This window comes from Rhipicephalus microplus, chromosome 9 (genome assembly GCF_043290135.1).
Source record: "Rhipicephalus microplus isolate Deutch F79 chromosome 9, USDA_Rmic, whole genome shotgun sequence".
Classification (NCBI taxonomy): Eukaryota; Metazoa; Arthropoda; class Arachnida; order Ixodida; family Ixodidae; genus Rhipicephalus; species Rhipicephalus microplus.
Genome location: NC_134708.1, coordinates 96,646,702 through 96,659,058, shown reverse-complemented (window position 1 = coordinate 96,659,058; position 12,357 = coordinate 96,646,702). Strand labels below are relative to the sequence as shown.

The following is a 12,357-nucleotide window of genomic DNA, read 5'->3' as shown; positions in this document are numbered from 1 at the left end:
GAAGTGGGGTTGGGTCCATCAACTTGTCTAGGAACATTTTTTTTTACTTTTGCATATGTATACCTGTATATATTCTAAAAAGGTATGTAGTTACGCTTTTTACGATGATACCTGTATATACTTTCTCACGTGCACGCATGAACAGTTTGGTAGAACCCACCCTCACTTCCCAAATAGTTTCTGGCTATGCCCCTAAAATCAAGAGAAATGTTTTAGTGTTTAAGATGAAAATGTCACTATCAAATAAAGAAAATTCAATGTTTACGAAAAACAACGTTTACACCACCGTTGGGGATCACAATCGCCACTTTTGTACAAGGCGTTCGGTGCTCTAATACCTGAGTTACGGCATCACCCGAGGTTTTTTTTTTTTTTCAATTCGAATTTCTACGAGTGTTGCCCCGATGCTTAGTAAATAAATAAAGTTATACATATGAATGCAGCATTTCGATGTGCAGGAAGTATCTTAATGCTCTCTGATTATAAATACCTAGGCTCTACGTATTCATGCCACTAAATGGTGTCGAGACTGCCTTAGCGAGGGCTTCCAGATGTGTCGAATGGTTGGAAGAAGTTTGCGAGGTGGCATACATCGGTTGTCTTATGCCAGGTTTGAACAGTCAGGTCCCGCTGATGACGCCTTCTTTTTCGGAAAACTGTGGAACACGGTTTCCATCATGCATACGCTGTCTTTTTCAACTGCCCAAAAAATGCGAATCTTCTTGTGCGTTTCACCGTAAGCAAATATGTAAGGACAGCCTTTCGAACTCTGAGAAAATAAACTTTCAATTCAATTCTGAGCAAGAAGCGCAAGCCAACACAAACCTTTCTGAAGATTGCGCCCAGCAGGAGACAGCGGACGCGGTTTCCCAGGCGGAAGCAGGTGTGCATCTGGTAGCAGGCCAGCAGTGCGTCCGCGATGCAGGCCGCCACGAAGAGCCACGTGGTGACCGTCACTTCTTCGCCGCCCTCCACCAAACGCCTGGGGTTTCACGTCAAGACTTCGTTTGTCATTTCAAAGTCGCAGTTTCGTCCGCGAAACGAAAGCTCGTCCGCACCTACATAATTATACTGAATAAATTAAGGAGCATTCTTACAGACAAATGTGAACCCCTCATAGACGACGGTAAAACCGTGTAAAACAATTTAAGAATTCGTCCAGTGCGAATAGAGTTACAAAAGTTTGTCGCATGCCACAATTCCATCATCTCTTCTTTTGTCCCGACGAAAGCGCTGGAAGCTAAGCAGGGAGGGGTGGCAGGGCAAAGAAAGTACCGCGCTTCGTGATCTTGAGCACTTTTTTTTTCTTCGAATGCGTGGCTTTCTCAGTGTGATCACGCGCGCACGCGTGGACAAGTGGCGGCCACCCGCGGCTATCTCAATAACTTTATTTTTCGGTCCCAAACGCACAGACAATTTTTCCCTCACAACCAACGGGGCCGACGCTGGCGGCGGGTTTTCTGCGACACGAGTTCTTTAACGCTATCGCGTTAAAAACTAGAACATCACGTTGCCTTTCTCTTCAGTGTGTATCGCCCATGACGTAAAAGGCAACGCGATGCTTTTGAAAAGAAAAATAACACCACGCCCAATACGAGGCGTGTGGACACAGAGTACATGGAAAGACAAATCACCTTGCCTCACTAAACGCCTGCAGCCACCGTGGATCGCTTTCTAGACTATAAAGATTGGAAAATAAAAAAATACACAATTTCCCCGTAAAGAGAACCGTGAGTAGCATGCGAAGCAGTCACGGGCACATTGCCCGATATGTTAATGCGTCCTTGCAAGTGGAACACGCCATGAATCTCTTGCAGCTTCTGTTGCTGTTACTCGTCCCGAACTCGTGGAGCGCGACAAACGGGTTCATCGCCACGGTACGCGGAAGAACGTGCGTTCATCGCATGTCTGCAGAATCTTGTTCTCCGATGCCATCACATTGTAGCGCCCTCGTTCGGGCGGCGCGCAAACCGGAGAGCGCGCGATGGCGACAGAGGAAAAAAAAGAAGGCGCTAGGCCGTGGCACGTGAAGCCACGGCTCGCGTTCCTGGCTGGCATCGGTTATCGTTCAGGCGTGTCTTTCTTTCGCTCCTGTGGCATAAGCCTACAAGTGGTGACCTCGGACGAAGACAATGACTGACTCGAATGCACCCTCAACCGAACAAGCCTCACGTCCGCAGGACGTCTCGGCCGTGCAACTGCGTCTCCCATCTTTCTGGCCACAGGACCCGCAAGTTTGGTTTCATCAGGTCGAGGCGCAATTCTCCCTGTACCGCATCGCCTCGGAAACGACACGCTACTACCACGTAGCCTCCGTCCTTCCTCCTGACGTTGCCAGCGAGCTCTCCGACGTCCTCTCCAACCCCTCGGACACCACGCCATATCAGCACTTTAAAACCAAGGTGCTGGAACGATTCATGCCTTCGGAACGCGTCCGCTTACAGCAGCTCCTTGCAAAGGAGGACCTTGGCGACAGGCGCCCCTCCCAACTACTGCGCCGAATGCGACAGCTTCTTGGGAAACACGACGTCTCTGCCCACTCAGTGTTGCTTCGCGAGCTCTTCCTGCAACGCCTTTCTCAGCCAATCCGCCTCGTCCTCGCGGCGGCCGGCGACGTCAATCTCGACCGCCTGGCGGAGCTCGCCGATCAGGTTCATGAAGCGACCTCCCCATCTGTCAACGCTGTCTTACCACCAGCAGACACAGCGATTTCGCGCCTTGAGGCCCGTATCGACGAACTCGCCGCCTCCATTGCCGCACTCCGGAGCCCCCTGCAAGAGACTCGTTCGCCTCGTTCCGGTCGTCGAGCTCTTCCACGCACACGAGATGCTCGGAGTCCCAGCCCTCCACCCCTCTGCTGGTACCATCGGCGTTTCCGACACCGAGCCACGAAGTGTACACCCCCCTGTTCGTGGCAGGGAAACGCCTGCCGGGATCACTGACGGCGGCGTGTGATCTCTCTTCTCGTCTCAGCCGCCTTTTCATGGTCACGGACCAGCTATCGGGCGCCAGGTTCCTTATAGATACGGGCGCGGAAATTAGCGTTGTGCCCCCGACTAAGGCTGATCGTTCAAAGTCACAGGGGCAAGTGCTTCGTGCTGCCAACGCCTCGTCTATAGCAACGTATGGGCTCCGATCTCTCACCCTCGACTTCGGCCTTTGCCGCATTTTCCGGTGGGTTTTCGTCATCGCAGACGTGGTTCAACCGATCATCGGCTCGGACTTCCTCTCATACTTCGATTTGGACGTCAGCGTGCGGCGGCGCCGCCTCATAGATGGTAAGACTCGTCTCTCCATCTCGGGAGTACTGTCCGACAACGCTCCAATGGCCATCCGCATGCTGATACCTTCCTCACCGTTCGAAAAAATCTTGGCGAGTTTCCCGGAGCTAACTAAACCGTGCAACCTCACTCAGCCGCCTAAACATACGGTGACACACCACATCGTCACCCGGGGTCCACCGGCAGCCGCTCGACTACGCCGCCTGTGCGGAGACCGCCTAGCTATTGCTAAACGGGAGTTTGACCACATGCTGCAGCTTGGCATTATCCGCCCGTCGTCAAGCGCTTGGGCTTCCCCGCTGCATTTGGTGCCAAAGCGTGATCCTGGTGACTGGCGTCCTTGTGGGGACTATCGAGCGTTGAACGCCAAGACTGTCCACGACAGCTATCCTCTACCTTACATCCAGGATTTTACATCGCGCCTCGACGGCTGCACAATTTTCAGCAAAGTGGACCTTGTTAAGGCGTACCACCAGATTCCTGTCGAGCCCGCCGACATACCTAAGACCGCCATCACGACGCCCTTTGGGTTGTTTGAATACGTGCGGATGCCTTTTGGACTCCGCAATTCGGCTCAAACTTTCCAGCGGTTCATTTCTGAGGTCACACGGGGTCTTCCTACTGTGTTTGCGTACCTCGACGATGTCCTCATCGCCAGCCGCACACCTGAAGATCATGAGCACCATCTACGCGCTCTGTCCCAACGTCTTCAGCAGTACGGCCTCGTTGTGAACGCCTCTAAGTGTACTTTCGGCGCATCTGAGCTCGAGTTCTTGGGCCATCACATATCATCCAAAGGAATACGCCCTCTCCGGTCCCACGTTAGAGCAATTCAGGATTATCCTCAGCCTACAACACTGTGCCAATTACGCCAATTCCTGGGGCTTGTGAATTTTTCCAGGCGCTTCATACCACACTGTGCCGAACTGCTACGACCGCTCACCGACATCCTTCGGTCGACCGCCGGCCCGTCCTCCGCCATTCCTTGGTCGTCAGAGGCCCAGGCCGCCTTTGCTGCTGCTAAGCAAGCGGTCGCTAACGCCGTGCTTCTTATTCATCCACGCAGCAACGCCCCTACTCGGTTGATGGTGGACGCATCCAGCGTGGCCGTCGGAGCCGTCTTACAGCAGTGCATTAACTCCGAGTGGAGACCCTTGTCGTTTTACTCTCGGAAGCTACTTCCTGCTGAGACCCGCTACAGCGTCTTTGGCCGGGAACTACTAGCCATCTACGCTGCAATACAGCACTTTCGGCATTTCCTGGAAGGATGCTCGTTTTACGTGCTGACTGACCATAAGCCACTGGCGTATGTTTTCCGCACTAACTCATCCAAGTACGTGCCCCGTGAACTCCGCCATCTGGCTTATATATCGGAGTTCACGACTGACATCCGCCACGTGAAAGGAGCTGACAACACCGCCGCAGATGCCCTTTCTCGTATAGCCGCGGTTGACTCTCCACCGCCAACCATCGACTGGGCCTCATTCTCCTCGGCACAGCAGGATGATAGAGAGCTTGCCGCTTTTCGGGAGAACCCCCGTTCTCTCCGACTACGCCTGGTGCCTCATCCATTATCATCTGAGCGCTTGTGGTGCGATGTCTCAGCTGACCTTCCCCGCCCTTTCGTTCCCGCTTCATTACGACGCACCGTTTTCCACTCCTTACACGACATCTGTCACCCTGGCATTCGGGCTACTCAGCGTCTTCTCACCCAGCGCTATGTCTGGCCCGGAATCAATGGTGATGTGCGCGCTTGGACGCGCATGTGCCTGCCCTGCCAGATGACAAAGGTCTCCCGTCATACTAAGACGCCGCCCCAACCTTTCCTTCCACCCGGCCGTCGTTTCGACCATGTTCATCTAGACATTGTGGGCCCTCTACCAGTGTCTCAAGGGTACCGTTATATATTGACCATGGTCGATCGCTTCACACGCTGGCCAGAGGCTGTTCCCATTCAAGATATCACAGCCGAGACAGTTGCCCGCGTTTTCATTTCTACGTGGGTATCCCGTTTTGGCTGTCCTGGCACCGTGACAACAGACCGTGGACGTCAGTTTGAGTCCTCGCTGTTTACTTGCCTTAATCGCATCCTCGGAGCCAGACATTGCCGTACCACAGCTTATCATCCCTGCGCCAACGGCATGGTGGAACGCCTTCACCGACAACTGAAGACCGCCTTGACTACCCGCCTCAATAGAGCCACCTGGGTTGATGCCTTGCCACTGGTGCTCTTAGGTTTACGAGCTGTCATCCGGGCAGACCTGCAGTGCTCAACAGCAGAGCTGGTGTATGGCACTTCTCTACGGCTTCCGGGAGACTTCTTCACGTCAACGAAGCTACCAGACCAGCCACAGCAATTCCTACAGCGCCTCCTCGACTGCGTTCAAGACCTCCGGCCCACTCCACCCAGACCTTCCGAACACAAGACCATACTCGTCCACCCTGATCTGGCCACTGCAACACATGTTTTCGTGGCCACGACGTGGTCAGACCACCTTTAACACCAGCCTACGACGGACCATTCCGCATCCTTCACCGCACCGCCAAAACTGCCACTCTACTTCAGAACGGCCGTGCAGAGACAGTCAGCTTGGACCGACTCAAGCCGGCGTACCTGGAGACCGCCCTAGAAAGCCTCTCATCTACGACTGATCTTCCGTTGGAACACCACAAACGGCATGTCACATTCCGACTTCCAGTCAACACGGGGGGCCATGTAGCGCCCTCGTTCGGGCGGCGCGCAAACCGGAGAGCGCGCGATGGCGACAGAGGAAAAAAAAGAAGGCGCTAGGCCGTGGCACGTGAAGCCACGGCTCGCGTTCCTGGCTGGCATCGGTTATCGTTCAGGCGTGTCTTTCTTTCGCTCCTGTAGCATAAGCCTACAACATGATTGCTAAGAAAGAGTAAGAGGAGGAGGCCACAGCGTCTTACACAGCCCCCTTACACAGGTCAGAACGCTCTAGTGCGTGAGCGCCTTCTGGTGGTGCTTGGGCCAGCGGTCGCGCATGCGCAGCGAGGGTGGTCAAGCCGCACGCCGGACTAAACACCACCATAAGCTGCTTCGCATACAATTGTGCTGATTGGTTGATTGATTGATTGATTGATTGATTGATTGATTGATTGATTGATTGAGACATGTTACGAACACCAATATGTTCAAGCCTCAGCATATTGTACCCTCTTCGTCCCTCTACAGCACGTCAACCACGTGTAAGAACCAATATGCGCTAATATCAAGCGCACTACTTTGGATTTCAGTCTTCTACCAGAATTCCGCGTAACAAGCGTAACAGGAATTCAGTCACCATTCCCCGTCCTCTCAGTTGGCGAGATATCAGGTAAATATACGATCTACGAAAGCGTGTCGTCTAAGCTTGTACTCCACCGACTGAATACCCTTCGGAGTTACTTGACTTCGATGGCCATGCCGTGAGCTTGTCTTCGCTAGCCGAACTGGAGATAGGCTTGACTGACGGGTGTTCTCCACGGGTTTAACATGACGAAATGATTAAAGGGTCTTACTCAAGAAGAGGCACCTTTCCCAGCACGTTGGCGTAGTAAGTGAACGTGGTCAGCATAGTCCAGAACAGGTCGTCCCAGACGGTTCGCATGACGGCGTAGAAGAGCCGCCATCTCGTCAGCGTCTTCGTGCTGTGGTAATCGCAGAGAAAAAAAATGGCAGCAAGCGGTCCAATTGACGGACAAAGACAAAGCTATTTGTGAGAACAGAAATCGAGTGCATCAAAGGAAGCCTACTTTGAAAGAGAAGACTGCATTACAGTGTTTTGCATACCTGACAACGTCACATAGCGATAACTGAATTCTTTACGGGTAGGCCTTCTTGAAGCGGCTTTCTGTGAACAGCCTGCCACCTGCCAAGGGCTGATCATTGCACACACTCACATTCCTTTTAAATTTGTTTGTTAGAGCTTTATTGGGTTCCTAATCAACTGTCGTGTACATTTGGAACGCACGCCCTACTTCACTTGTAGTAGCGCAGAAAACGTATCTGTAAGAATCTACAAGCCAACTATTCAGGTACCTCTAGACATTATTCGATAAATGTACCCTTCACCATTGGTGATGAAATTCCTAATCATGCACAAAGTAATAGCATCGAAAATACATTGAATATTGAACTTGCTAGGATGACATCATAATTCATTTTTTGAGCTTAAGGAATGGACGAAGATACATGCGTTTGATTTTCATTCATTAAATATTTCGCTCAGAATAGTGCTAGTTCTCTTGTTTTTCTTTTGTATTTGTCTGTGTTCATCCGCACTAAATAATAAAAGATGGTAAAGATATGCCCGGACAAGATTAACAAGCTCTATGTGGTCTCCCTAACTACCTCAATTTCTTGTGTCTGTCTCTTTCGTTCGCCCCGCTTCTGATCATGATTTGACCATACAAAAGAGCCACTCTTTACACTACTCATTGCGTAGAGGAAACGCTGCATTTAGCATTTCATGTAATCAGATTTCATAAAGGAGCACATAACTGATTCGCAAATGACTCCATCTGAACTTTGTCATGCTTGACGTGACGCAACTGCTCGCCGCACACAGATCCTGTGCTGTTCTTTAATCAAGTAAAAAAAGTATAGTCGGGTGCGCTTTAAGAAATCCGGGTAGGCTCCATCTAAATGACCGAAGTGTGGCCGGGAATCACCCCTTATAATAGCACTGCTCCCGCACTCGACAATGTTATCCGCAGTCGGGGTCCCCGTCAGCTTGGTTCATGACGTCAGTCTGTTGTGCGTGCCCACTGGCGCAGGCTTGTGCGCATTCGCCTTTGACGCTATAATTCCGCATACTTCTGGAGTTGTATTCGACTATAGACCATTTTATGGGTGGATTTGAGTGCCGTCATATTGCGTTGGTAACCTTTCTATTTTACATCCTTAGCAACTGAATGAACAGTGTTACGGTAGACGCATACACATGAAAAGTGTTGGGATGTGGTATACAATGTAAGATGGCCTTAATAATTCACGTCGCAATATACGAAAACAAGAAAAGATCGGCTTAACAGCCCAAGGTGGTGGTGCCCAGATTGGTTGCGAAACTTTATTGAGGTCCTGCAAGGCGCGCGTCAGCGCGCAGCGGGCGTCTCCCACGTCGGGACCGTTAGGCCAAGCCTATCGGCCGCTCCGCGGGCCTGCTGGACGGCCCAAAGTTGGTCGGCCAGGAGGGAGCTGCGAAGGGCCGCCTCCCACCTGACCGATGTAGTGTTGGGGTTAGTGTACATTGCCTTGCACTCCCAGAGCATGTGCGCCAGCGTGGATACATCCCCACATTCGGGGCAAGCGTCATTGGGGAACACGTCAGGATAAATAGCGTGAAGGGATCTCAGGTTAGGGTACGTGTCGGTCTGCAGTAGTCTGAGCGTAAGGGCTTGTGGCCTATTAAGATTTGGATGAGGGAGTGGATATAGTCTCCGCGCGAGGTAAAAATATTTTGTTATTTCGTTGTACGTGGCAGGCGCGTCCCTGTTTTCCGCAACCCCGTTGGCCCCGAATGTGGTGCCCAGATGTCTTATAGAAAATAGACTTTAGAAGAGGTGAAAAGTTAGGTGCGCAGATACGACTAAGAAGTTTGCGGGAATAATGTAGCCACAGCAAACACAGGAGAGGGCAGATTGACCAGGCATGCGAGAAGTATTTGCCTTGCAGGGGGCGCATTCAAAATGATGATGATGACAGAAGATAAACGATAAACATGCTCACATTTGCACTCGCGTCAGGCGTGCACACACGTCTCTGGCGAGCGGAGCGCACTGCATCCTTTGACTAGAGATGGGCAGGTCCCTGTAGACGGCCTTTCCCAGAAGGGCCACGTTCTTCAGATGCCTGTTCAGACCCGAAGAAAACATATTTTTTTTTGTAAGGAAACAACATCAACACCTCCTGATTGGCGTGAATGGTAAAGCTGACAGCCACCTGTTTGTAGCAGAAGCCTGCGAGAAACTCCATGTAGATTTCTCAAGAAGAAAGCTTCCTTTTTGTCACGGTGTATTATTACACCATGGTTGTTGTGAACAAATTGATCCTGGTACACGCAACAAATGAAACCTGCATGGATTTCCTCATATACTGCTGCAACAAAGATGTGGTTGTCAGTTTCGACTTCCATAACTTTTTCGCCACTTTCCGCGTTTTCGCAGAACTCATGCAGGAAAACATCGTATGTGTTTCAAGGGAAGCGCTTCGTGTGATCAGTGTTACACTGCATTTTGTTATAGTGTAACAAGCTGACTATGCTCAACAATAAAGTTTAAACGAAAGCTACCGTTATCATGGTTCGATTTGTGCTAACGCTCACGTTCGTTATGATATCTAGAAAAAATTAACGGACTGAGCGTATTGCCTGTTTAGAATAATAACACCTGTAAAATCAGGGGGATGCGATGCCAGACTATATCAATATTTACCGACTCAGTTAAATAATGAATACATGCGAGAGCGTTTGTGTTGCGTCACGCCTAGCTAAGCTGCATCTGTCTACAGGCTTAAGGCAGATAAGTTCGATATCTCGCACAATTATAATAGGATGTAGGTCCAACGTCATCGTCACACCCATGCGCATCAGTTCTCCTTCCCTGGTTCACTTTCTTATTTTTATTGCCGTCCTTATATTATGTGAACGCACAGTAAACAACCATCGGCAGTCAGCACACGTTCACGTTCTTGTCTCACATGTTTCGGTGTACCATAAGTGCCTTTTATTCTAATGAAAACTATGCTGTTTGAAACACTCGAGCATTTCACTCAGGCAGATACTTTCATGTAAAACATATTTGCGTTCTTACGTTAAGGTCTCTCATTTCTGTGCTTCACTTCGAAATGATGACCTCTTCTTAAATTGTTATTTTAGAACGATAAGGGAAAAATACGCTACACAGCTCGAGAAAACGCCGTCTGCGAGACATGTCAGCCTGTACACGTGTTTGGAGAGGAGCTGGTACGAAGCACACGCGCTAAGGAAAACATTAAAAACGTTGAAAGAGGCAACTCCGCTTGTCGAAACGTCAGATCCTCGTGTTAACGAATTTCTCGTCTTTACGCGTTAAAAGAGTTCAAGCACTATATTTAGTGTATACTTCTTAAGTGTTTGTATTGAAAGTTAGTTTCTTAGTAGTGCACATTGACTTCAACGAACAGCCTTAGTCCTTACCTGAACAGTACCGAACATACGAAGACACCCATCGGTGATCTTGTGTCCTCGTTCATCGACTTCTGAAGCTGAAGGAAACGAGGTCGTCGTGAAATAAAATACTTCATCTCTATAGCAAGGCAGCTAGATAGTCAATACGTTTCTCGGGCTACCTAGCACAGGGCGTGCGCTCTTGTCGCTTAAGTTTATTCAGTTTCTGCAAATGATATGGATTCATAACTAGGATAAGGTCGTCTTAGTTATTTTAATATCTGGCGTTTTGTAGGTTTTGTACGTTGGCCTATGGCTCGAAATAATTTATGTTCTCACTTGTCTTTCAATGTCTAGCACAACAAATAAATAAAACGTGTGCTATTGCACAGCTTAACAACTTTCTTACTAAGCTCAATATATATATATATATTTATCAGCCCCCACTTGCAGCTAGCTGGTCGTGCATGCTGTCGTAAGCCTGCGAGAACTAAACCACTGAGATGCTTCGAAGAGAGCAGATTTGGAATGGAGTCGTTGAATACTTTCACTCATGTGATAAAATTCGGTTAAGTCAATTGTGCTGCGTGCTGTGGCACGTATAAAGTAACTATCACGTAAATTTTTAGCCCTTCACTAGAGCCACTACTTCAGCGACGTCGTAGACTGCTGCCTATGCATGGTTATCTGACAGCTAACAAGTGAATGCGTTGCATCTTTGTTATACTTAGAAGTGAAAAAAGCTTTTGATTCCAAAGGAAAACCAAAAATAAAGTCAACTAGATGCACACCTGGCTTGCTACCATACACTGTGGAAGAGTATGGAGGGTATTAAAAGAAAAAAAAAAAGAGGGAAGATGGCGCTACCAGATGGGAGGGGAGGGGGGGCACTGCACGCCCGGAAGTGAGGACTTAGCCTGGTCGATCATAAAAGTGACATAGAAGCTCGCGATTGCTTTTCTGGCCTGCGATGCGTAAGGGCGCAAGAGACAAGCTATATGTGCCGTGAGAGCTGTCCTTCACGCTGACCAGTTAAGACTGCTTTGACAAATGAGCCTAACAAACTACACCCACATTCGGAACGGGCACTGCAGGTGTGCCCATGGGTCAGCACCACAAAGCCAGTGACGTCACGCTCAGCACCACAGTTACGCAATGAGCTGCCACATGCAGTGCCATAAGCATTATGGGATGACAAAAAATTGTTTAAGAGCGAGACACTGGTTCTGGTTACGTCATAGACAATCACTTTTATTGGTTGGCTCTCCGTGGTTTCGTTTGGTGCGGGGGTCGTAATCCTAACCAGCAGGCACCACGCCCTGGCCGAGATGGGCAGCGTCAGAGGAGCCTGGCATGCCGAGGTTAACGATGGCGCTCCCCTCCAGTTTTACTCCTTCCTCTGAGTAGGTACCGTGCTAATGATCGCCATATTCTTTGGCAGGTCACACACTGAAAACTTGCTCCTTATGTAGATATCCTTGTTTTCTATAGACTTGTGAACAGTGTTAGGGACGTCGTGTTTATACTCCCCATGTCATTGGCGTAAATCATGAGGGGTCAGGGGCGTCCGGACACTCCTTGCAAGTGTACTCCATCCTCCCTAGATTTAGCTTTAGAACTATATGGTAGTTTTGGGACGTTACACCCCACAAATCAAATCAATCATTAGCTTTAGAAAATCATATACCTTAATTACTTGGCAGCTAAGTGTAGCGCATTAAACTTTTTTAAAATGCTGGTCATTTCTCGGCGTGTATTTCTGTTCATTACTGCTCAGAAGGGTGAGACCAAGGAACTTGCAAAAGCCGCTGTACCGTTTCAAATAAGATTCAATAGAAAAATGTCATTGCTCAAGCTCGGACCCCATGCTCGTTTTTTTTATTTTATTTCAGAGCATGGTTTGATTTTCATATAAGCAAAAAATACTA

At 49.5% G+C, this 12,357-nt stretch overlaps 1 protein-coding gene across 1 annotated transcript in view; it reads right to left on the bottom strand.

Moving 5' to 3' along the window:
- LOC119164686 (ATP-binding cassette sub-family C member 4-like) overlaps positions 1–12,357 on the bottom strand; it is a 124,324-nt gene that overhangs the window by 67,097 nt on the left and 44,870 nt on the right. The window contains exons 6-9 of the mRNA XM_075874117.1: positions 10,460–10,527; positions 9,013–9,135; positions 6,804–6,932; positions 826–982 (exon numbers count right to left, since the gene is read on the bottom strand). Of these exons, the coding sequence (XP_075730232.1) occupies positions 826–982; positions 6,804–6,932; positions 9,013–9,135; positions 10,460–10,527 (477 nt within the window). The remainder of the gene's footprint in view (positions 1–825; positions 983–6,803; positions 6,933–9,012; positions 9,136–10,459; positions 10,528–12,357) is intronic.